Source organism: Carettochelys insculpta, chromosome 13, assembly GCF_033958435.1.
Source record: "Carettochelys insculpta isolate YL-2023 chromosome 13, ASM3395843v1, whole genome shotgun sequence".
NCBI classification, from domain to species: domain Eukaryota; kingdom Metazoa; phylum Chordata; order Testudines; family Carettochelyidae; genus Carettochelys; species Carettochelys insculpta.
In genome coordinates this window covers 30,521,217-30,548,322 of record NC_134149.1, presented here as the reverse complement: position 1 = coordinate 30,548,322, position 27,106 = coordinate 30,521,217, and the positions used below count along the sequence as shown (strand labels likewise).

The following is a 27,106-nucleotide window of genomic DNA, read 5'->3' as shown; positions in this document are numbered from 1 at the left end:
ATGAGCTGTTTCAGAATTCGCCCAGCAGAGCCCCAGGACTGCTCTGAAATCCTGCGCCTCATCAAAGTAAGAGAGAGACAATGGCATGTGTGGACATATTTTCCCCAGTGTCTTTCCAAGTTTCCTTTTTTAAAGCCTACTACTATTTCCTCTGCTAGGCATAAACCTCAGTGAGTGTCTTTATGAATGAGCGCTCTTAAAGTGCTGGTAACACTCCTACAAGGCAAGTGACCTGTTAAGACTGAGGGAAAAAAATCACACTATAATCATGGAGCTACCAAGATATACAGCCTCATGCTAAACTTCACCATACACTCACACGTCTGTTCATTACATCCTATCCCTTACAGTGAGTAGTATATCTTTACACTGTCAAACTGTTTGCTTGTCTCTAGACACCTAGCACACTGTTAGTGCTGTATGCATTCTCTAATCAATTAAGAATAAAGAATGGGAAGAAGTTCAGTTTTTCCTGATTATGTCAGCAGTAGATGACATTTGCTTATGTTTATATGGAAGTTTGTTGAAATGTAAGTTGGCCTGTAAATATATTTCCTAAAAATAGCCTCAGTGATGGTTGGGCGCAGTCTGGTAAAATATGAGTGAAGAAAAGTGAGATAATTTAGAAAAGCAAAAGTTTTGGCCTAAACCTCGGTCATGTTGTAAACACATTTTGGTTCCAACTGCTTTTTACAAGTATTTTAGACAAAATATTGTTTGGAACAATGCTATTTCTTAGCATATTTAGTTACATAACCACTCTAAGCACATCATGTCATTTTAGAATGTGAGTGTAAATACAGTGTAGGGTTTGCTTAACTATTTCATTTTAAATAAAGGTTTTAATTTTATCACTCATGTTATCAGTCACAGTCCTCCACTAAATTATGTTTTCCTTAATCATTCTAGAGGCTTGAACCTTGAAGAATTCAGTTTGATTTTATTCCTTATTTTTAAATTACTAATTAGGAAAACATAAATCAAATGTTACACATGAGAATCACCATGTAACAGCCTCCCAAGGTAAGTAATAGAAACCTTATCATTTGGCATTTTAAAATGCAGCTAGATAAAGACCTTTGGATGGAATTAATTTCTTCCAGAATGACCTGTACAAACCCCTCTCTGCTGTCAACGTCCTGTGTTAATCCAGTGTGGGGATCACCTCTCTGTCCTCTGCATACCATGCAAACAGGCTTCTTGACAGCTCTAAACATACTGGAACAGAGAAGCAGTCTGGGCTTTTGGCATGCCTCTTGGATACACACTTATGTGAATCAGCAGACAGGACCAAACACTAAGTGCTAGCAGATCGAACTGCAGCTCTGAGTCTCATGTGCTGGAGGTTATGACAGATTTCATGTCCTCAATCTCAAACTAAGCTTCCCCCCAAAAAAACTTTACTCACCTTCTGCATTGTTTCTTCAAGACTATACAATATACTCATTTTAATTCAGAGCTAGAATTCTTTTGACTGCCTTTCCTAAGAAAGACACACACACACACAGACACACACACGCACACAGGTTTACCAACGCTGCAATAATATTTATCAGATAAAGTATTGCCCTTAAAAATATGTTCCACTTCCTACTTATTTGCTCCCTTTTCTTTTTGAATACTCCTGAACACATTTATTATGCCTGTGCTGCCCAACAAATTTCCCTTCAATTCATTCTCTGTGTCTTATTTCATGACACCGGCATTACTTCTCATATATGGTCAGAATTGCCTGCACCCTCTTCAAATACATCTTCAAAAAGTCTTTTTAATATGTTGAAAACTATGGTGTTCTTCTGACAGTCATAGTTAAATTCAAACACAACCAGTTCCCTTCTTGTTTCATATAATTTCCCATGCTTCAGATGCATATTTTCTCACCGAATTGCAAACTCTTTGGGAAGGACCTTATCTTCTTCCTCATCTGTAAAGTCTTGAGCACATTTTGGCTGATACATAATTAGTTAGTAATACTAGTATGGCTTTTAGGCATGGAGAGGTGAGTTTTGTGGCAGGTCCTGGCTGGTGCATTCAGAAGCGAGAACATGCAGACCCTCAACACCTGCTTTGTGCTCCTCTGGAAGGCTATCGTGGCTACCATAAACCACTGTGGGAAGAGCTGAGATGGGACACAACCATGTCCTTGTCTCTTCCTGACAGGTGAGTTGGCACACTGGTGGTGCAAAAACTTATCCTTCCCCATTTCAAAGATCAAAGCAACTTAAATTACAGTAACAGAGAGGAAGCCGTGCTAGTCTATACACTATCAAAACAAAAAGCAGTCAAGTAGCACTTTAAAGACTAGCAAAATGGTTTATTAGGTGAGCTTTCGTGGGACAGACACACTTCTTCAGACCATAGCCAGACCAGAACAGACTCAATATTTAAGGCACAGAGAACCAAAAACAGTAAGCAAGGAGGACAAATCAGAAAAAGATAATCAAGGTGAGCAAAACAGAGAGTGGAGGAGTTGGGGGGAAGGTCAAGAATTAGATTGAGCCAAGAACACCACTGGTCATCACCTATAGCCCCCAACTCAGACCACTGCAACGAATTATTAAAGACCTACAACCTATCCTTAATCAGGATGCCACACTCCAGAAGGCCCTGGGTGACATGCCTGTTCTCTCCTACAGACAACCTCCCAACCTCATGAGGATCCTCACTAACAGGCACAGGCTATACCCCAGGAACAAAGCCCACTGCCAGCTTTGTCCACATATCTTCTCTGGAAATACCATCACTGAACCTAATCAGGTTACTCACAGAATCACAGGCACTTTCTCATGCTCCTCTACTAACATCGTATGTGCTATCATGTGCCAACAATGCCCATATGCTTTGTATATTGGACAGACTTCTAACTCCCTTAGACAAAGGGTCAATGGGCACAAAACAGACATCAAAACATTCCAGATCCACAAACCAGTTACTCAACATTTTAATGGAATGGGGCATTCTGTCAGTGACCTAAAGGTATGTGTGTTACTGAAAAGGAATTATCGCACCGTTTTGGAAAGGGAAACAGCCGAGCTGGCTTTTATATTCAAATTCGGCACATTAACACATGGTTTAAATTGTGATGGGAACTTTCTGAGTCACTATAGGGGCTTGTCTGCGTACTTGGCTCAGTCTAATTCTTGACCTTCCCCCGCACCCCTTCACTCTCTGATTTGCTCACCTTGATTATCTTTTTCTGATTTGTCCTCCTTGCTTACTGTTTTTGGTTCTCTGTGCCTTAAATATTGAGTCTGTTCTGGTCTGGCTATGGTCTGAAGAAGTGGGTCTGTCCCATGAAAGCTCACCTAATAAACAATTTTGCTAGTCTTTAAAGTGCTACTTGACTGCTTTTTGTTTTAAATTACAGTGTGTGACATCCCAGAACCAGAGCTGGAGTCAGGTAGAATTTTCAGAGTGACAACCTACTGCGCAATAGCCCAAGTATAATCCACACAATCTGGCCAGTGGCTACAGCCACAATCTGGCCCCTACTAGTTTTATCCTTATCAGGTCTTTAAAGATATCCTCTTTTCTAGAGCTGTTGTATCCAAAACTTACATCTAGGGAAAAATACTGACCTTGTTCCCATACTGGGGTCCTGCAGTTGCTGTTTCAACTTCCTGTATTTATTCCCTGCCTTCTCTTTCTACTTTTTGACTGCATCTCACTTGCAAGCTAGGGAGGGTACTACATGAAGGGTTAGTAAGGTTAACATGCACAGTAGTGATATAGTAATCCTCTGGGCAGGAAATAATGCCTAGATACCTGTAGGCTAAGTTAATATGCTCTTACAGCTGTTGGAATAGTATTAAAGACTATATCAAGTTGCTGCAAGTGCTACAGCAATCCTTTCTGCAGGTAATATGTTCATAACCTGTACAAAAGGATCATTCCTCAATGGTCCAGGAAAAGAGTTTTCTAATTAATTTTGAAATTCAGGTCTTCTGCAGGGATAGCTAAAATGCTGCCATCTTCTTAAGTTAATTTCACTAATATGGCTTCAGTTTTCTGGAAGATACGGAGCCAGCCTTAAAAGCAGCTATTTTTCATTATCATTTGTAGAGTTCTGCTGATGTGACAAAAAGTGTACTATATGCTTCACAAAATACTTGGGAATGTTCTTTCTAATAATAAACAAAAAAGCAGCTTGGAGTTGGAGCAGATTAGTGGAAACTGGGACTCCTGTGTTCTGTTTTAGTTGTATTACAGATTCACTACATGACCCTGGGAAGGTAACAACTACTCCTTGCTTCCATTTACCTGAAGCATATGTGTTGTGAAGCACCTTTAGTCAAAGGGACATCACAACTTTAAAAAAAGCCAAAGTTTTTACCACCTAAATGTCATTCAAATGACAGCTACAGTTACTATAAAACTGACTAATATTCTCTGTTTTCCATGTAAAGTATAATCAGTATCACTATTTGTTACATCTTGTTCTCATTTAAACAAAAAAGCAGTCCAGTAGCAGTTTAAAGACTAACAAAATAATTTATTAGGTGATGAGCTTTCATGGGACAGACCCACTTCTTCAGATCATAGCCTTACCAGAACAGACTCAATATTTAAGGCAGAGAGACCAAAAATAGTAATCAAGGTTAACAAATCAGAAAAAGTATTATCAAGGGTGAGCAAATCAGAGAGCAGAGGGGCATCATGTGCTAACAAAGCCTACATGCTTTGTATATTGGACAGACTTCAAACTCCCTTAGACAAAGAATTGATGGGCATAAAACAGACATAAAAACACTCCTGATTCACAAACCTGTCAGCCAGCACTTTAATGGAGTGGGCCATTCTGTTAATGACCTGAAAGTCTGGGTTTTACTGAAAAGGAACTTTAGCAGCTGTTTGGAAAGAAAGGCTGCTGAACTATCTTTTATATTCAAATTCGACACATTAACATGTGGTTTGAACTGGAATGGCGATTTTCTAGTTCATTATAGGGGCTCTTTTACATACTTTGCTTTATCCAATTCTTGACTTCCCCGCCTCCTCCTTCTGCCCCTCTGCTCTCTGATTTGCTCACCTTGATAATAATTTTTCTGATTTGTCAACCTTGATTGCTATTTTTGGCTCTCTGTGCCTTAAATATTGAGTCTGTTCTGGTATGGCTATGATCTGAAGAAGTGGGTCTGTCCCATGAAAGCTCACCTAATAAATTATTTTGTTAGTCTTTAAAGTGCTACTGGACCGCCTTTTTGTTTTGATAATATATGGACTAACACAGCTATCTCTCTGTTACTAGTTCTCATTTGTTTTTGTCTTTCAAATAAAGGAGATTTTATTTAACAATAAAATAATCACAAAAATTGGAAGGACGATTTGAGATGGAATAGTCTATGAACCTACTTCTCTTTTTAAAGTTGACTAGGTTTCAAGCTGACAGCCTTTAATCATGAAAATTGCTTTGCTAGTCTCTGATAAAAAGGTGCTATGTAAGTATGAAAGTATTATTATAGTTAGATTGTGCTCAGTTTAGAAGATAATATGATGCACGTTCTTCTAGTTTCCATAGTGAATTAAACCATACAAGATACAGATCAGCAATTTCTGCCTACCTCACTTGCAGAGCTCATTGCAGAAATGGGGCCTAAGGTAGCATTTTGCATCAAAGTTTAGAACAAATAGTACTTTGTAAAAAAACACAACGACTGATGAAACCTCAGACTCCAATTTCTTCATCCCTCAGGAACTTGCTGCATATGAAAATATGCCAAATGCAGTAAAAGTAACAGAAAAAGGTAAGATTTTAAACTTGTATTTTTACTTTAAATAAACACACCTTACATTAGATTATAAAGTAAAACAGTGTTATGAAAACTAGAATTACGAACTGATTGGTGAGCCACATACGTCATTTTGAACTGGAAGTATGCAGACAGATAGCAGCAGAGACAAAAAAATAGGGTAGACAGTACTGCATTAAACTCCTTAAAAAAAAAGGGAAGTTTAAAAATGATTTGGCAAAGTAAGGAAACTGTTCTATGATAATTTCATTTAAATTAAGATGGATAAAAGCATTTTTTTTCTTCTGTGTAGCAAAGTTTCAAAGCTGTATTAAGTCAATGTTCAGTTGTAAACACTTGAAAGAATAATCCTAATATTTTATTCAGAGTTATGAACATTTCAGACTTACAAACAATTTCACTTCCCAAGGTGTTCATAACTCTGAAGCTGTACTGTATATTTTTGAAAGGGTATGATGCATATTGCTGTCAGAGGCAATGTGTTATAGTAGTTTTAGAGCATAAATTCCCATTTCTGCCACTGGCTTACTGACACTTGCAAGTTATACTTAGGCTACGTCTACATGGGCTGCGTCTGTTGACAGAAGTTACTGTCGACAGAGAAACCTCAGCAGTACTACTGTAGACAGATTGCATCTACACATAAAGCAGATCGAAACAGCAATCTGCTCTATTGACAGAGAGCAGCCAGACTGCCTTGCCCTCTCTCAATAGAATGGCTGACTGGAAACTCTGCAAACAGGTCTGCCCGGGGAAGCGGAAGCCCTGTCGACGGAGCTGGCTACACAGGCACTCTGTCGACAGAGATGCTAGTTCTGATCAGCAACAGGAATAACACTGCTGACTGACAAGCTGAGTTTTGTCAACAAACTCTCGACAGAGTGCTTTAGCCATGTAGGTGCTTGGTGCGTTTTGTCGACAAAAGGTCTGTTCTGATTATAGAAGCTGCCCATGTAGACACGGCTTAGATTATGTCTACGCTACCGCCTATATTGGCGAAACTTGTGTGCACAGAGGTGTGAATATTTCACCCCACTTGAGCTGTTACCTGGTTTTTTCAGAACTTCAGAGGTGTAAGGAATAAATTGACAGGAACTCTGATCAAGAAGTAATGCAAGTAAGCATGCTTTTGTCTAACACTACACACAGACATAAGCAATAGATTTAGAACACCTCAAATATTTACCTAATACATTACATCAGGCTCCACTTTTCATCCCTGCACTTTAGCAGCTCCCCCGTCCCCCTGCCTAAACCCATCTAATGTAATCCAAACAGGTGGAAATTTTGGTTATGTTCATTAAAAATTCTGCCTTTTGGCATGTGTGAGAAAATAAGTATGTAGATTGTAAAAACTGAATACATAGAATATGGCAACTTAACTCACACCAGCGTAAGCTGTAGTGTGCACAGGACTTCATTTGCAAATACTTCTCCCTCTGAAACCACCAAATATCAGGGATGATTTGATTTGTCAACAGAAAAGCTCTTTTCTAGCTGCATATAGTGGCTACGCAGAAAAACTTACAGCAGTGCAGCTGCATTGGTAAAGCTGTGCTGCAGTAAGCTCCTTAGTTTAGATATAACCTTAGAGTTACAGAATCTGTCTCCTAGGGTGTGTCTACACTTGCATTCCTCTTTTGAAAGATGCATGCAAATGGGGTGAATCAAAAGTGCAAATGAGGTATACATTTGCACATTTGGTGCCTCATTTGCATATTCTAGTTTGGAAAGAGCTTCTTTTGAAAGAAGAAAGCCAGTGTAGCTGCCGCTGTTTTGAAAGTAAACCCATCTTCAAAAGTAACAGAGATAGCCATGTTAGTGTGTATACTATCAAAACAAAAAAGCAGTCAAGTAGCACTTTAAAGACCAAAAAAAATGTTTTTAGGTGGTGGGGCAGACCCACTTCTTCAGACCATAGCGGGAAGAAGTATTTTTTCGAAGATGGGGTTTACTTTCGAAAGAGCAGCGTCTACACTGGCTTTCGTATTTCAAAAGAAGCTCTTTACAAATTAGAATATGCAAACGAGGGGCAAAATATGCAAATTTATACCTAATTTGCATTTTCAATTTACCTCATTTGCATACTTCTTTCAAAAGAGGAATGCAAGTGTAGATGCACCCCTAACCTGTTATAAGAGAAAAACACTTACCTCATTACCTCTTCAGCTGCAAGGCTATGGCCACACTTGGCCAAAACTTCAAAATGGCCCTTTTAAAGATTACTAATGGGCACTGAATTGAATATTCAGTGCCTTATTAGCATTAGGACGCTTCCAGCCGTGGCACTTTGAAAGTGCTGCTTTCGAACATGCATGGCTCAGTGCGGCTACACGGGGGTCCTTTTCAAAAGGACCCTGCACATTTCAAAATCCCCTTATTCCTCTCAGCTGAAGGGAATAAGGGGATTTCAAAATGTATGGGGTCCTTGCAAAAAGGACCCCTGCGTAGCCACATTAAGCCACGTGCATTTGAAAGCGGCGCTTTTGAAGCGCTGTGGCTGGAAGCATCCTAATGCTAATGAGGCGCTGAATGTTGAATTCAGCACCTCATTAGTAATCTTTGAAATGGCCATTTCGAAGTTTTGGCCAAGTGTGGCCACAGCCCAAGAGTCTTAAAAGTGTTGCATAATGTGAAATATTATTATTCCTTTCATGTACTTTTCTATTTGCAATTAGCTTTCTTTCCCTTGTCCTGCATCCTGAGAGAATGGTAAATATATTTATAAAAAGTTGCATGCTAACATTTAAAACACAGAAATTGAAGTTTTATACTGTGTGACAAATGGCTTTTTTCATCTTCCTCAGCCTAGTCATTTTTCATCCTGATTATAGAAGAGTACAACAAATTAGGGTTCTGATCTTGTAGCCTTTACTCACATGAGGAATTCTACTGAAGTCAGCAGGAATACTCACCTAAGCAGGGGCTGCAGGACCACACCCCTCAACAGAACACAGGTTTAGAAGTTGCTAACTGAAAACAATAGGTGAACTAGTTCAACTACTTTTAAAGCTTCCAGATCAGAAGTGAAGTGCAACATTTTCTATATTTAGCACTTCACTACCCAAAACCATGGCCCTTTAACATTCCTTTGGAGCAATGTAGAGGTAGAATAGCAATTGGTTATCATGGATCAGATCCCGTGAAGTCAACAGAAAGAATCGTATTTCCTTCAACAGGTTTTGGATCAGGTCTTGTGGAAGGGCCATGCAGGTCAGCTGGAAGTGATAGTTTCTCACATGTACGTTTTGGTAGTCCTATAGTAGATACATTTTCCCCCAAATAGTGTCTTTATTTTTTCTTTTGTTTTACACTTTTTCTCAATCAGTATCACTTACAGATTACTGCAAATACAATCTAGTGCAACCCAGGCCCTTAAATAGCTTTTATTTTCACACTGCCATACCTATTTCTTCTTCCTCTCATTCCAGGATACCACTTCTGAGCACTACATGCTTCCTTTTAGAAAAGGCTGATGGGCTCTAATTGCATAATCACAAATAGCCATTTCCAAGTACTCTTTCAAATGGAGAGCTACTTAAACATAGACCTATTTACTATTTTTAATGTGGTAAGCCTGCCGTTAGCAGATAGGTTTTAATTTTATTTTTAGATTTGCTTGAAGATGGCTTTGGAGAACATCCTTTCTACTACTGTCTAATAGCAGAAGTGCCAAAGGAGGGACAAACAGGAAGTAAGTTTAACACATTACAAATATTATCTATTAATTGCTTCAAGCAATCCCTGATTACACAAAGAACTACATATGGGATAACAATACTGAGGAGGGTGAAGCAGTCCCCATGGATACAGGCTGAATTATCTTTTCTAAAAGGTGCTCTCCACAGATCATCCCTGAAGCACACTGCTGATGTCAGCCACAAAGTATATTCCACTTTGTTGGTTTTTGGAGTGTGTCAAGAGTACCAGATTGTGGTATTAATTCCATCTATGTGATCAAATGGTAATAGAGAATAGACTATTGCTAGTTAGGCAAATACATTTCATCTGAAACCTTTTATGAAGAATCCCTTCATGTAGAACCTCAAGATAATTTTGCAAAATGCTTTTGATAGTACATTCTGCCTTCTTGAATACACCTTAGTATCTACCAGTAAGTATCTGTACTGGTAATGTTTCCTTCCTAATACCTCCAAATGTTACAAGTGTCTTCTCTGTGAAAAATACACAGGACTTAAAATCCTGCAGTTAGGAATGCATGTCTTCAATACTATTAAAACAAATATTGGCTTTGTGTTGCTTGTTTGGGCTGAAAATCTATGTCAGCTGCATTTTAACTTAGTTTAGTACACAGGAATTTTCACTGGCAATTACCTGCGTTTATATCAAAATTTTGCTTTAAAAGGCTGAAGTACAACTATAAAGAGTCATATTGATATTATACTTTATATTAGCTAGCTAGTTATTTCAATTTTTATGCTCTTTGTTTTCAGGTAGTTGCACAGTAGGCTATGCTATGTATTACTTTACATATGACCCCTGGATTGGCAAGTTACTTTACCTGGAAGACTTCTATGTCATGGAACCTTATAGAGGTAAACAAATAAACAAGCCTGTTAACAAACCTCATTCTAATTAAAAATATGAAATAATTACTCCTTTACTGTTCCAGTATGAGTCAGTTTCCAGCTCTTTTCAGACTTCATAGTAATATAGTTCTATAAAGAAATATCCTGCAAGTTTCATAACGGAAGAAAGCTTTGTCTACTGAACTTTGGACTAAAAGACTTTGTCTACTGAAACAATCTACTTGACCGCTATTACTTGTATATTCTGCTCATGATTTTGAGAACTCTTCCAAGAAATTATGTTGCATAATTTTGAAATGGTATAAGGTAAAGTTAATATTATTTTCTACTGTTAGTGAAATGAATATATTGTAATTTCTAAGAATAATCATGTTTAATAGTAACTTTTAATGTCTTTCTATTTCATTAAATAAAAGGATCAACAGTTTGACTTTCAACAGAAGTGATATTGACACAATACATAAAATTTACTTTTTTGTCTTTCAAATAAAGGAGATTTTGTTTAACAATAAAATAAAATAAAAATGAAATTGTAAAATCACGAAAACTGGAAGAGCAATGAAGGGTCCTGTGGCACCTTATAGACTAACAGAAAAATTTTGAGCATGGAAGGAGGATTTGAGATGGAATAGTCTATGAACCTACTTCTCTTTTTAAAGTTGACTAGGTTTCAAGCTGACAGCCTTTAATCATGAAAATTACTTTGCTAGTCTCTGATAAAAAGGTGATGGCTAGTGGTGTTCTGTTGGTCTCTCTCTTGGGCTTGCCACTAGCCATCACCTACAGTCCTCAGCTAAAACCTCTACAGCACATCATCAGGGATTTACAACCCATCCTGGACAATGATCCCCCACTTTCACAGGCCTTGGGAGGCAGACCAGTCCTTGCCCACAGACAACCTGCCAACCTGAAGCAAATCATAACCAGCAACTATACACTGCACCACAGTCACTCTAACTCAGGGACCCATCCATGCAACAAAACTTGTTGTCAGCTCTGCCCACATATCCACACCAGCAACACCATTACAGGACCTAACCAGATCAGCCACACCATCGTGGGTTCATTCAGCTGCACATCTACCAATATAATTTAAGCCATCATGTGCCAGCAATGCCCCTCTGCTATATACATTGGACAAACTGGACAGTCTGTACGTAAAAGAATAAACGCACACAAACCAGATATCAGAAATGGCAATATACAAAAACCCATAGGAGAGCACTTCAATCTCCCAGGCCACACAGTAGCAGACTTAAAAGTAGCTATCCTACAGCAAAAAAATTTAAGACCAGACTCCAAAGAGAAATTGCTGAGCTACAATTCATCTGCAAATTCGACACCCTCAGCTCAGGATTAAACAAAGACTGTGAATGGCTGGCTAAATACAAAAGCAGCTTCCCCTCCCTTGGTGTTCACACCTCCAGATCAACTGCTGGTAGTAAGCCTCATCCTTCCTGACTGAGCTAACCTTGTTAACCCCACCCTTGCTCTGGCTTATTTATACCTGGCTCTGCAGATTTCCATTACCAGCATCTGATGAAGTGACTCTGTGCTCACGAAAGTTCAGGCTCAAAACTTTTCTGTTAGTCTATAAGGTGTCACAGGACACTTTGTTGCTGTTAATGATTGTGGAATGCACCTTGAGATGTTAGTAAGCAAGGTTCAGATGTTTATTGACCCGTTTGGAGGTTTGTGAAGCTAATGTCCCCACCAATATTACAGAGTGCACTATTTTGCACAACATATGTGCATCAAGGTGGTAGACTTTCTTGTCTATGTGGAATTCTGAAGCACAGGCAATAGGCAGGGCTTACTTGTAGCCATCTACACTGTCATCCACCAGTAGCCATGCTCAGGCTGCAGCAACAAGAGACGCTTTAAGAAACAGCTTTATGACTGATCTGTAGTGCACGTTACCTATTTGTGTCTCTGCCATAATGCCAATAAATCATACAGTGCTGTAATGAATTAATGCTCTTAGTTGATGGGAGGGGGTTAGGTTGCAGTGAAAAGAATGCATTTGGCAGGCAGCTGTGCATTCAGCACCCCTCCTCCGCATCCTGCCCAGTGCCCTCAGCTGCATGTCTGCCATGGACCAGGGAGATTCACTGCCCAGTTGTGCCTTCAGCAGCACTCCCCCACCCACTTGTTTTGATTTGTGTCCCCCCCTACTCCTGCAGGACAAAAAAAAAAATCACACTGAGCTCAAAGGAATGAATTTATTTGGGGGTCAGGAGAGGTTTAAGTGGCTGGGAAAAGAAGCTTGTTCAAGGGTGCTTGAAGAGCCTTTTGCAGTGGTCGTTGGGGCTGGAGTGGCAGGGTACCTTTGCCCTCCTTCCCTGCATGTGGGGATCGTGATGATGGAGGGTGAGCGTCCTCACCTCAGGGGACTCTGGCCAGCGAGTATCAGCTTACGCACTGCTGGATTGGGAATCCCTCTGCAGCTGCAGCAGGGAGCCCAAGATCTCCATCTGCTCAGTAACGGCCATTATGAGCTTTGCCACGACCTCAGTCTGCTTTGCCACAGCCTTATTCATCTTTGACAATTGCTGATGCTGGAAGTCAAGCACTCTCCTGTTAAAGTTTACTTGACTTTCACGCCATTCAGCTGTACTGTGATGCAACTGAGCAGCGTCCTTTGTCAGGTTCTTGCCTCAAAGTTTTCCATGTGCTGCAGGATCAGATCTTTGCATTTCTTGTGTCTTCTGGTTTTCTGTGCAATGCTGGAAAAAGGAAGGTCAAAATTAAGATACAATTCACATAATGTGCTTTGAAGCACAATGAACGAGTCTTTGTGTGTACTATCACTGAAAGTATACCTTTGAAGGACATATGGTTTATTACGGATGGGACAGTAAGCATGCATTTGACAATACCTCATTTATCTAGCACATTGCTTTGTGGACATGGTAAGTTACATGCAATTGTCCTCCTTTGGTGTGAATGGGAAGGTTTGCAAAGCAGGGGCAGCCACCAGGTGTCCTGACTGGGTGTTCTGTGGCAGTGAAAAATGAATGGCTGCATATGGGGGTTCAATGCACAATAAAAATAATGTAAAGAAAAAAAAATCCAAAGAAAGGCTGGAGGTAAAGGGAGATGGGAGGGGAAAAGCACAGCAGAGGAATCTCCCATGTGGTGTGGGAAAAGACTCCTGAAAACAAATGGTGCTTGGAGAGGAACATGGGAGGGAAAAGCCCAGCAGAACCCAGCAGCTGCATGGTGCTGGAAGTCCTGCAAAATCAAAAGAAATGGTAAGGGAAAGGGGATTGCAAGCAAAAATGCTCAGCAGAGCCCAGCAGCCGTGGGGGTCCAGCAAAATGCAAATAAATGCTGGTGCAAAGGGACATGGCATGGGAAAAGCGCAGCAGAGCCCGGCAGTGGGAGAGTCCTAAAAAATGAAACGAAAAGAAACGCTGGAAAAGAAATCCTTGGGGAAGGGGACAGGGAATGGGAAAAGCACAGCAAAGCCTGACAACCCATGGCATCGGGGGGTCCTGCAAAATGCAAAGAAATGGTGGAAAAGAAATGCTGAAGGAAGGGGACATGGGATGGGAAAAACACAGCAGAGCTCAGCAGCAATGTGGCATGGGGGAGTCATAATAAATGAAAAGAAACGCTGGTTGGAAAGGGACGTGGGGGATGGAACCCCCAAAGAGCCTGCAACCCTCATTCTGGGGTGGGCAACGAGTGCCTGCCAGCAGCTGAAGGCCAATGTAAAGGAGCAGGAAGCATGTTTAAAAAACAAAACAAAACAATACAAAAAAAAAAAGCCAGATGTGAATTCCTGTGCTTCCGCAGGTTGCCAAAGAGGACATCACTTTCCTATAACTAACAAATATGGAGAAAGAACAGCTATTCCTGCTGTGTGACCAAAAGCCTGGAAAATTTGCTAAAATGCTGTGTGGTGCCATGACACCAGATCACTATCTGGTTGCCTGGCATGGCACGGTGTGCTACCATGGAAGCCGCAACCAGTCAGGCCTGCTCAAGAATCTCATGAAAAAAATATGAGTGTGCCTGGATGAGGCCTTCGAGGAGATGTCCAAAAGGCAGAAGCACTCCATCCCAAGAAACATTAACACGATGTTCTGAGGGGCACAGAAGCACAGCTAGTAAACCTGTACCTGTGCAAAACCCTATCACTATACCCACCCTCAACCTGCTTCTAACATGCAGAATAAAGACTCACTTGAACTGCTTGCTCCAGAGGGCTTGGGGACTGGCATGGAGGTAACTGGCATTGAGGGGACTGCAGTGGAGGGTCCCAGTGTGGAGAGAAACACCGTGGAGGGGGGACCAGTTGCAGGCTGATGGTGAAGAGCTCTGTGCTGTCTGGAACAACTTCCTCTGTCCCCTGCTCATTGTTCCCTTCCTCCTCCCCATTGCCCTCTTTCTCTGGGCCACCCTGCTCCTCTGGGCTCACCCCGAACTCCCTGGCAGGGCCTCCAGAAGTGTTGTAATTCAGTCCAGGCTCCATTGTGGGGTCGCTCCCCATCAGCATTTGGAGCTGTTGATAATAGCAGCAGGTCCGTGGACCCGTCCCTGACCGCTGGTTGGCTTCCCAGACTTTTTGATAGACCTGACGGAGTTCTTTAACCTTCACCTGGCACTGCATAGAGTCCTGGGAGTAACTTTGGGTGGCCATCTTGTGCGCCATCTGATCATCTCTACCCTGAGCGGTGATGATTGCAGGGCTACTGATAATTGCTATCCATGCAGTGTGATGGCTACCGATGCAGTGCGACGCAATGAGCAAAGAGATTTTTTCATAATGGACGCCCTTTATATGTGCAGGGCTGGGCTGCTAAATTGCAATTCAAATTTTCATTCAAATTCAAATTCAATCCAAACTTTGTGGACTTACTTTGACCTTCTTCCTGCACACCTGACAGCAGTGCACACCGATACGGCCATACTTGGAGGGTCACAGCATAGGTTTTTGGGATACATACGGGACACTTCTGGAGAAGAACAAATTTGAATTCAGGACATGGTGCTTCCACACTAGCCTTGATTTGAGATTTTAAATACAAAATAGATGCTACAGCCATCCCGTAATATCGATATTCTGTAATCGGCCTTATGGCTCAATAAATCAAATTAACAGAATTATGTACGAAGACAATTACATTTTAATAACGAGCTAAAGTCTTGGAATTTGAATTTATCTTATAGTGTAGATACAGCCTCAGTCTGCTCTTTTGACATTTTTGGAATTGGATCTGCATCTTTTCTGGAAAAAAATTTAAATGATTAATTGAATAGTAGAATGAGAAGACCTGAGAAGAACGTGTGAAACAAAATTTTAAAATGATTTTGAGCAAGATCCCATTTAAGTGTACAGACTTAGACTGTTCATCTGCAACAATTTCAGAGCCATCCATTGGTACTTTTAACAGCGGTGCAGCAACTAAACACTTTTTCAGACAGCAAAGTATCTGTAGCAAGAAAAAGATTTCAGTCAGCCACTAAAAGCACCATCATACATGGGTTTGTAGTAGGAATTAGCAAATTCAAACAAGACACCATATATGGAAAGACTGGTCAGTTCCTTTATGAAACAAATTCTCTTTTTTCATTGTAAACTATATACACCTTCATTGACATGGTTGAGTCCTTACACGCCATCTGGTGGAACAGAATGGAGGAAGGTTACTAGAAATAATGTATGAATAGTGACAGAGCAGTAGCTGTGTTAGTCTGTATTCTAACAAAACATGACTGCGGTTTGTTTTGTTAGAAATAATACATGAGAAGGAACTTGAACAATGTGCAAAAATACTGAGGGAAATTTGCCAGTTTATGCCTTGATAGCTACATCTACACGTGAAGTTACATCGAAGTAGCCTATTTCGATGTGGAGACATCGAAATAGGCTATTTCGATGAATAACGTCTACACGTCCTCCAGGGCTGGCAACGTCGATGTTCAACATCGACGTTGCGCAGCACCACATCGAAATAGGCGCAGCGAAGGAACATCTACACGCCAAAGTAGCACACATTGAAATAAGGGTGCCAGGAACAGCTGCAGACAGGGTCACAGGGCGGACTCAACAGCAAGCCGCTCCCTTAAAGGGCCCCTCCCAGACACACTTGCACTAAACAGCACAAGATCCACAGAGCCGACAACTGGTTGCAGACCCTGTGCATGCAGCACGGACCCCCAGCTGCAGCAGCAGCAGCAGCAGCAGCAGCAGCAGCAGCAGCAGCAGCAGCCAGAAGCCCTGGGCTAAGGGCTGCTGCACACGGTGACCATAGATCCCCGCAGGGGCTGGAGAGAGAGAGTCTCTCAACCCCTCAGCTGATGGCCACCATGGAGGACCCCGCAATTTCGATGTTGCGGGACGTGCAACGACTACATGTTCCCTACTTCAACGTTGAACGTCGAAGTAGGGCGCTATTCCCATCCCCTCATGGGGTTAGCGACTTCGACGTCTCGCCGCCTAACATCGATGTTAACATCGAAATAGCGCCCAACACGTGTAGCCGTGACGGGCGCTATTTCGAAGTTAGTGCCGCTACTTCGAAGTAGCGTGCACGTGTAGACACACCTGATGGGTGGTAAAATGTACAGTAAATTCTTTCATATCTGGCATTCTATCATCCAGAACTCTCAAATAACTGGCATTTTAACTATAAGTAAATTTTAGTTCTGTTTTCCATAGGAACAGTATAGTGAAAGTAAATACAAATGAATACAGCAAATACAGTATAAGCACACAGTGTACAATACTATCAAAACAAAAAAGCAGTCAAGTAGCACTTTAAAGACTAACAAAATAATTTATTAGGTGAGCTTTCGTGGGACAGGCCCACTTCTTCAGATCATAGCCATACCAAAACAGGCTCAATATTTAAGGCACAGAGAACCAAAAACAGTAATCAAGGTAGACAAATCAGAAAGAAATATCAAGGTGAGCAAATCAGAGAGTAGAGGGTTGTGGGGGGGAGTGTAGCTGGACAAAATCTCCCCACTACAGACCAGCTTTCGCCTCCCCTCTAAGGTGCCTCAGAGCACACAGGGCACTGAACAGCAGTTAAACAGCACAGTCTTTGATGTCTCTCACTGAGGCCCAGATGTGCTGGCTCATCGTGACCCTGAGAAACAGAAAAACACAGATAGAGGGCTAGCAGGCTAACTGTCAATAAGGGGGACCTCAGGAAATCACCCCAGCTGGCATTGATGGATTTGATGCCCACACAGCCATCCCAGAAGAGGAAATCTCCGCCCCTGCAAAAGAATGTCCTGTACTCCCAAATTGCTTATCTCCTGTCTTAAAAGTGCAAATTAAGTAAGAATTGCCCTTGTAAAAACTGGCGTCACAAAAGACAGATCAGTACGATCTGGCACCATAGATAAGAAAGAGAATACGTAACTGTTAGCCGGTGGCCAGGTAATGAGCAGTGAGGTACTCCCCTGGGTCCTAAACAACCCAGTTTTTTACTGTTAGAGCAGGCAGCTCCTAGCACACTCACCCACGGCCAGGCTGTAGTAACCAAACGGTTAAAGTTCTTTTGTTGTGCCGGCTGTGTTGCAGTGACAAAAGGGTTAACAAAATGGTTAGGCTCAGAGCTTAACTAGTTACAAGTTTATTTAAGCTACAGTTATAAGCGTGCGGTTACAAAAGGCTATTGTTTACTTCTTATATGCTAGCAAAGTACAGGTGTTAACAGGTTACGTTACAATCCAATACAAAGATATCTGTTACCATCTAACACAATGATATCTTGATACTAGTTACAGAGCTCTAATTCTTTAGCTGTGCACAAAAAAAAGTCAGAGACCTAGCATGGGTGTATCTTACCCTCTCTGCGTCTCTCGATACCAGCGTAGCCAAGCCGGATCGGTCACTCAATTCCGCGGAAAGACGAATACGAGGTTGGGCGTCCCCAGCTGTGGACCTCGGGAGGCAATCACCTGACCCGACCAGCAGGTAGTTGGTGGAGATGCACTCAAAGTTAGAGTTATGCTGGACTCATCTTTTATACCCCTTTTGGGTTATGTATTCTCTTTCTTATCTATGGTGCCAGATCATACTGGTCTGTCTTTGTGACGCCAGTTTGTTACAAGGGCATTTCTACTTAGTTTGCACTTGTAAGACAAGAGATAAGCAATTTAGGAGTACAGGACATTCTTTTGTGCGGGCGGGGCACGTCCCCTTCTGGGTGATTGTGTGTGTGCATCATATTGATCAATGCCAGCTGGGGTGATTTCTTGAGGGTTCCCCCCGCCTCATGTTGACAGTCTGGCCTGTTAGCCTTCTAGCTGTACTTTCTGCTTCTCAGGGTCACGATAAGTTAGCATATCTGGGCCTCAATGAGGGCATCAAAGACTGTGCTGTCAGCAGCCATTTCTGTGCCCTGTGTGCTCCTCAGTGGGGGGGGGGGCAACGAGCAAGCTGGCTTGTAAGGGGGAGACTCTGTCTGGCTACATTCCACCCCCTGATGCACCACACTACATCCCAGAACGCAAGGTGGTGGTGATGCCAGCACCTTTTGCCCTCCTTGGGGGAAGTCTAAAAGTGCCCAATGATCCAATCAGTATGTGGGGAATCGCGGAACTGGCTAGGATGACTTGTCAGCTCCATGTATCGGATTTGCGTGGAGGAGATAGCCACATCAGTCAGTCTCCTAACAATGCACAGTGTTATGCAAAACACAACTACTATGATAAGAACAATCAAAATAGTGGTTACAATAGAATGCAGGAATGGAGTAAGAGAAAATTCTAATTGTTGAGCTAACCATTTTAACCATGGGATCTTTCCATTCTTAGTTACAGCATGTAAGATTTTAACTGCATCTTTGATGGCAGATACATCCTGTTTAATCTGTTCTGAGTGTTTACCTAAAAGCAGTAAGATTGGTTAATTACAGCACAAACTCTTCCTTGTTGGGCCAGGACTACATACTTTGAGACCCACCCATCACTTGCTGACACTCAGACAGAGAACAATTAGACAGGAAGGCAGATGGGAATTATGGTCTAATCCAGAGAGTTCAAACCGGTTACTTCTACCCACACCAGCTTGGCTAGGAGGACGGGATGGAAGGGCCCAGCTTAACCTTGGAGCTTCCTCGCACGCGATGGCTTCCACTCCAAGGAATTACAAGCAAGACACTCAGTTCCACCCTCCCAGCACCCGGGACAACAAGGTTGTCAGGGACTCAAATCCCAGCAAGCCTCATCCCGTTACAGGGTACAATAACAAAACCAGAACCAGAACTTCCCACCAATCATTCAGGTTCAGAGGGACAAACTTAATTCCCAATGTGGTAGAGGAGTTCAGCAGGGTACACATCCAGCAATCCGTGGCACCAGCGGTGGAGACGATGGACTGGATGGCATTCCTGAGGGGATGCTTAGGCATGGCAAAGGTCAGCGAGGTTGTCAGGAAGATGACGAGGAGTTGAGGTGCCATGCTGTCAGCTGGGTTGAAGGTAGCTACAACACAACTAGGCCTGTAGCAATTACTGTCTGGCTGGCTACAGTACTACTGGCTACTGTCTGTCTGGCTACAGTAACCTAAGGGGGTATAAAGGTGGGCCCAGCAGAACTGTAACTCTGAGTGCATCTCCACCAACTACCTGCTGGTGGGGTCAGGTGATTGCCTCCCGAGGTCCGCAACTGGGGACGCCCAACCTTGTATTCGTCTTTCCGCGGAATTGAGTGACCGATCTGGCTTGGCTACGCTGGTATCGAGAGACGCAAGAAGGGTAAGATATACCCATGCTAAGGTCTCCTTTTTGGTGCACACAGTTAAAGATTTAGAGCTCTGTAACTAGATGTCGTTGTATTAAGATATCATTGTGTTAGATGATAACAGATAACTTTGTGTTGGATTGTAACGTAACCTCTTAACACCTGTACTTTGCTAGCATATAAGAAGTAGACAATAGCCTTTTGTAACCGCACGCTTATAACTGTAGCTTAAATAAACTTGTAACTAGTTAAGATCTAAGCCTGACTGCTGTCACTCTTTGTCACTGCAACACAGCCGGCACAATAAAAAGAACTTTAACTGTTTGGTTACCACAGCCTGGCCATAGGCGAGAGTGCTAGGAGCTCCCTGCTCCAGCAGTAAAAAACCGGGTTGTTTAGGACCCAGGGGAATCCATCAGCCTGGCTTGTCGCTGCCCGCAGCGACGAGCTCCGTGCCCTCGCAGTTAAAGACTCGGATGGTAACAAGGGCTTAGTTGGTACCTCACTGTACATTACCTGGCCACCGGCTAACAGTGAGTCAAGAATTAGATTAAGCCAAGAATGCAAAAGAGCCCCTATAATAACCCAGAAAGTTCACATCCCAGTTCAAACCATGTGTTAATGTGTCGAATTTGAATATAAAAAGAGCTCAGCAGCCTCTCTTTGAAGAGTGTTGTGAAAATTCCTCTTCAGTAAAACACAGACTTTTTAGTCATTAACAGAACATCCCACTCCATTATCCCTCCTCTACTTAAGGTACATTCATGACATCTTTATGATTTGGACCCATGGTATAGAGACTCTAGAAGAATTGCACGGAGACTTTAACAATCTGCACCCCACTATCAAGTTATGCCTCGATTACTCCATGTGAGAGATACATTTCCTGCACACTATAGTACAAATGAATGATGGCCTGATTGGTACCACACTCTACCGGAAACCCACTGATCGCTATACTTACTTACATGCTTCTAGCTTCCATCCTGCACACGTAACTAGATCCATTGTTTACAGTAAAGCCCTTAGGTACAATCGCATTTGCTCTGATCCTACTGACAGAGACCAAAAACTACAAGATCTTTATCAAATATTCATAAACCTGAAGTACCCATCAGGAGAAATAAAAAAACAAATCCACAAGGCCAGACAAATACCCAGGGACCAGCTACTCCACGTTAGGCCCAAAAAAGGCAAGAACAGCACACCACTGGTCATCACCTACAGCCCTCAAGTCCAGCCACTTGCATTATTAAAGACCTACAACCTATCCTTAATCAGGATGCCACACTCCAGAAGGCCCTAGGTGACAGGCCTGTTCTCTCCTACAGACCACGTCCCAACCTTATGAGGATTCTCACCAGCAACCACAGTCTATTTCACAGGAATACCGATCCTGGAACTTACCTTGCAACAAGACCTGTTGCCAACTTTGTCCACATACCTGTTCTGGACATACCATCAAGGGACCTAACCAGGTTATTCACAGAATCAATGGCACATTCTCATGTTCCTCAACTAACATCATACATGCCATCATGTGCCAACAATGCCCTGATGCTTTGTATATTGGACAGACTTTAAACTCTCTTAGGCACAGAGTTCATGGGCACAAAACAGACATCAAAACACTCCGCATCCACAAACCTGTTGGCCAGCATTTTAATGGAGTGGGACATTCTGTTAATGATTTAAAAGTCTGCGTTTTACTGAAGAGGATTTTCACAAGACTCTTCAAAGAGAGGCTGCTGAACTCTCTTTTATATTCAAATTTGACACATTAACACATGGTTTGAACCGAGATGTGAATTTTCTGGGTAATTGTAGGGGCTCTTTTGCATTCTTGGCTTAATCTAATTCTTGACTTCCCCCCACCTCTACCCCTCTACTGATTTGCTCACCTTGATATTTCTTTCTGATTTGTCAACCTTGATTACTATTTTTGTTTCTCTGTGCCTTAAATATTGAGTCTGTTCTGGTACGGCTATGATCCGGAGAAGTGGGTCTGTCCCTCGAAAGCTGACCTAATAAGTCATTTTGTTAGTCTTTAAAGTGCTACTTGACTGCTTTTTTGTTTTGATAGTATATAAACTAGCACAGCTTTCTCTTTGTTACTGTACAATACTACTGTTGTTGGTAAATGAAGTGCTCTACATACATCTTTGTTTGCTTTTTAATATCTAATCTTGTTTTTCTTTAGTGTTATGCATTGATGGATCTACCTCTCCGTTATGCAGAATATTTGAATATTCAGCAACCTCCTGGTCCTCGGGCTGCCAGATATGAAAGAGTTTACTGTACACAATGATCCAGTAATGTGTGTTTGTAAGACAACAGAAGATGAGGTTGCATATCTTGCAGAAATAATACATACACCAGGAAATGGTCACAGAACAGAATATTTATAAGTGACAGTGAAATCTGTAATAAACTATGGACAAAAAAATTCAACTGTCACATGCTGAATTTTGTCACAGCCAATGCTGCAAAACTGGCAAAGATGAGAGGATACTTAGAAGAAGAAATGGAAGTATGTGCCTTATCAACATATGGCTGCAGTGCCCATTTGATACATCTTTCAGTCAAAAACTTAAGTACATCTTCTCCAGGAAGTAAAAAAAAGAGTTGCTGAAGTCACAAAATACTTCTGAAAGAAACCATTTTGCTTCAGCTTCACAGGAGAGAGAAAGATCCAAATGAATTCTCTCTCAAAATTTTCAGTGGAATTCTGTTGTTCATTGTTTTGAACAATTTATTAAAATTTGGCCTATTCTTATAAAATTTTGTGAAGAAAAACTTGATTAAAATAGATGGAAGTATCCCATCTAACATTGGATTGAAGAGGATGTTGGAGGACGTGATCAGTGTACAGCTCATCTAACCTCTTACAGTCCCTGGCCAGAGTGAGAAATGCATCAAACTGAGCACCTTCCCCTTGCTCCCCGGCAAGGGGGCACAGCAATGCCTCGGAACAAATCTCGGGTGGGGGGAGCGTCGGCTCCCTCCCCTCCCTAAAGGGCATCTAGAGGGGTGGGAGGGTTGAGGCTTGGGCAGTCCTGGGGGCACACATGCCCTCAGCCACCCCTTTTCACCTGTCTGGTGATTAAAACAAAAAAGCAGTAAAGTAGCACTTTAAAGACTAACTAATTTATTAGGTGAGTTTCGTGGGACAGACCTACTTCTTCAGACCATAGCCAGACCAGAACAGACTCAATATTTAAGGCACAGAGAACCAAAAATAGTAATCAAGGTTAACAAATCAGAAAAAAACCACCCTTGATTACTATTTTTGGTTCTCTATGCTTTAAATATTGAGTCTGTTCTGGTATGGCTATGGTCTGAAGAACTGGGTCTATCCCACGAAAGCTCACCTAATAAATTATTTTGTTAATCTTTAAAGTGCTACTTGACTGCTTTTTTGTTTTGATAGTATGGCTATGTCTACACTAGCCAAAAACTTCGAAATGGCCATGCAAATGGCCATTTTGAAGTTTACTAATGAAGCGCTGAAATACATATTCAGCGCCTCATTAGCATGTGGGTGGCTGTGGCGCTTCGAAATTGACGTGGCTCACCCAGATGGGGATCCTTTTCGAAAGGACCCCACCTACTTCGAAGTCCCCTTATTCCCATCTGCTCGTATGAATAAGGGGACTTCGAAGTAGGTGGGGTCCTTTTGAAAAGGAGCCCCGTCTGGACGAGCCGTGCCAATTTCGAAGTGCCACGGCCGCCCGCATGCTAATGAGGTGCTGAATATGTATTTCAGCGCTTCATTAGTAAACTTCGAAATGGCCATTTGCATGGCCATTTTGAAGTTTTTGGATAGTGTAGACACGGCCTATATAGACTAGCTCGGCTTTCTCTCTGTTACTAATCAACATGTCTGGTGAGTGTCTCTCTTTTCTGTTTGGTTTTATTGGGAATCAATCCCACGCTAGGCACATCTCATTTTCTTGGCACAACCAAACCCTGCATTGCTTGAAGTTATGATAAAAGGAAGCTATACACCGAATTTGGTGGGTGTAGCTCTTACTGTTTAGATGGAGTTCTTGAACAAAAGACAGACAGATTCTCAAATATATATTAGATTTGCTAAAGTAAGAAGAATCAAGTTATTTAAAATAATTACACACTGTATATCCTCTTAGATGTAAAATTCTGTACTAAGTTTAAAATTAACATGTTTTAGTGATCCTATTTGCGCCATTAAGAAATATGTGAACACGTATCAATGGGAAACCTGATCTAAATAAATTATTTTTTCTTTGTGACTTAAATTGATTTAACTAAATCTGGCCTGTATTTTGTATTAAAATAGTAATTCCATTATCTTTCTATATACAAGTTAATTTAACTTCCAATTAAATATTTTAAATGCTTCTCTACTCTTCTGGATTTTTTTGGGGAAAAAATGCTTTTTATATAAAGTTGAGATAAGAGGGCTTGTCCCTTGAAATAACTCCAGCTCTGCAAAGAGTTCTGCTGCGCCCCCACCCTGCCCCCAGTCAAAAATGAAAGCGTGTGAACAAAGCACAGCTGTTATCAACTTCTGCGAATGCTCCTTTTGCAGTGCTGTGGCTGTAAATGTGAACGCTCCATTTCACAGTGCTGTGGCTGTGTGAATATGATTTTTCAATTTTACTTATTTCAACCTTGGGATGTTGAAAAAGATATGGTTGAGAAACACTTGTACTGTTGACACATCCTAATTGTCCAACTACAAGTCATTAAAATATATCTTGCTTCGAAACTGTGTGAGTGTACTGATATTTTTCATGTTTGACTTATTAAACAGGCTTGGGCATTGGCTCGGAAATCTTAAAGAGATTAAGCCAGGTATGTATAATTTAAAACAAAGACTTACAAACGCTGCATATTTTAATGGTAATTTCCCTCATTTTATGACCTAAGAGAGTATAAGATTTTGATTGATAAATTCACTGGACAGTGGGATTACTATTTATGATGAATTACTGTAACACAAACATGTAGACTTGTTTTCATATAGATTTCTTCGCCTGCCAGTGCAAGTCTGCTCTCTGAAAAATTTTCTCAAATGATTTTTTGTTTGGTCTAGTGGTAAATGGATGCAGAAGTTCTAAAGCAACAGGACTTTTACAGGGAAATTTTCCTCTTACTTCATAGGCTTTCACAGTTCAAGACAATCCTGATAGTTTGCTCATACTTCCTTACGCTCAATTTCATATGTTCACATGCCCCGTTGTATCTCTTTAGGAACACACTAAACAATTCTTCACTGGCCTTCATACTTACTTTCAAATAGTTAAGGGGAAAATATTGGCCCCTGCAGGCAGCAGAGCTTGTGTGATTATATTGGAATAGAAGAAGTTTTCCAAGGCATCTCCATTTATTGTGTTCCAAGGACCTAGGCTCCAAAACAAGAGGGTGCTTAGGCAGAGCAGGTGCAGCCTTTATATTGGTTTAATACTGTGGTCCCTAACCTGGGATCCAGGCAGTCTATGGAAAAAATAAAAGATAAAATGATGGTAGAAAATGAGTTTTAAATAAATTGCAAAGTTACAATCTATTATTATTTTTAAATTAAATATCCTCCAATAATGTTATTAATTGCATTCTGAAAACCTACTTTGTGGTTTCTTTTTTCATTTAACGACGTGTTCATAGAAGCTAGAATTGGCTTTTATGGGGGTCTGTGAACGGTTTTGGGAGGTGATTGGGGGTCCATACTGGTGAAAAGGTTGGGAACCACTGCTTCAGTAGACTGGGGTACGTGCCAAGGCTTATGTTGGGATATGTCTACTGTAGCCTGGAACAAGTCTCCAGCCTGAGTACACATGCTTGTACTAGTGGGGCTTGCACTAAAGTCCTAAAATAGTTGTATTGAGCTACGTCTACACTTAGGAAAAACTTCAAAATGGCCATGCTAATGGCCAAATCAAAGAATATTAATGAGGTGCTGAAATGAATATGCAGCACCTCATTAGCATGCTGCCAGCTGTGGCACTTTGAAAGTGCCACGTTTAGCTCACACATGGTTCATTTACATGGGTGTCCTTTTTGAAAGGACCCTGCAAATGTCAAAATCCCCTTATTCCTATCAGCTGATTTCAATTTTGACATTTGCAGGGTCCTTCTGAAAAGCACCCCCGTGTAGACGAGCTGTGCGTGAGTGAAACGCAGCACTTTTGAAGTGCTGTGGCTGGCAGCGTGCTAATGAGGCACTGAATAGTCATTTCAGTGCCTCATTCGTATTCTTCAATTTGGCCATTAGCATGGCCATTTCAAAGTTTTTCCTAAGTGTAGACACTGCCTTGGTGTTGCATCACCAGTGGGGGGCTTTGGCTAACCACCAGAGCTCAAATGACTAGCCTGCGCCTTCATCAGTATTGACACATCTTCACAGTTATTTTTATCACACACAAGCCCTGCTAATACAAACCTAGCTATCCATACTGGAAGGCTTGCTGCCAGCTGTTGCGTAAACATATACTTGGTGTCACCATCCCTGGCTCCCTGAGAATCCCATCTGCTAATCCCATGTAGCAGGATTTTCCAGAGTTTCCAAGAATTGGACAACAGACAAATTGCGCAGACTTTTCCCCACCGCACTTTAATGAAGAGCGATCCAAACTAGCAGATTACTGGCTTTTTGGTCCTTTGAATATCATGATGCCAAAAGAGGGGAAGGCATCTCCGCACAGAATTTTGGCTCACACTGTTGGTATGTTCTTGAGTTCATCACTCTACCATGTGCCAAAAGGGACTAGCTTGTTGGAGAACACAAACTGCTCTGACATCTGTTGGGTGTGCAGTGACCTTTTGCAATAGTTCCACTGCTCCTTTTCAGAGATTGTGCTATTTGAAGATGAGTATCCAAACCAGTACTGGGGAAGGCACCCCAAAACAATGATTTGTCAATAACACAGAATATTTACTTTCCAACAGATAGCGATCAAAACAAACTGTAGCTGCATGCACTTCCTTGTAGTCATTTGGAACAAGCCATCTATAGAGTACTACGTAAGACGTGGAGCATTAGACCTGTCCACGGAAGAGGGCTGGCATCTCTTCAGATTTGACAAAGAGAATCTTCTCAGAATGGCATCTGAAGAATGA

General features: G+C 41.6%; 1 protein-coding gene across 1 annotated transcript; it reads left to right on the top strand.

Moving 5' to 3' along the window:
* SATL1 (spermidine/spermine N1-acetyl transferase like 1) lies at positions 1–27,106 on the top strand. The gene is made up of 6 exons (XM_075007872.1): positions 1–66; positions 5,693–5,744; positions 9,364–9,448; positions 10,209–10,306; positions 24,804–24,844; positions 26,936–27,106. Exons 1-6 carry the CDS (start codon positions 1–3, stop codon positions 27,104–27,106), a joined length of 513 nt encoding a protein of 170 aa, XP_074863973.1.

Excerpts from the sequence above, each read along its gene's own strand:
- SATL1 (XM_075007872.1), top strand. The coding sequence starts at position 1 with ATGAGCTGTTTCAGAATTCGCCCAGCAGAGCCCCAGGACTGCTCTGAA. Across the intron at positions 5,745-9,363 it reads AGTAAAAGTAACAGAAAAAG|ATTTGCTTGAAGATGGCTTT; the intron begins GTAAGATTTTAA and ends TTTTATTTTTAG. Across the intron at positions 10,307-24,803 it reads TGTCATGGAACCTTATAGAG|GCTTGGGCATTGGCTCGGAA; the intron begins GTAAACAAATAA and ends CTTATTAAACAG.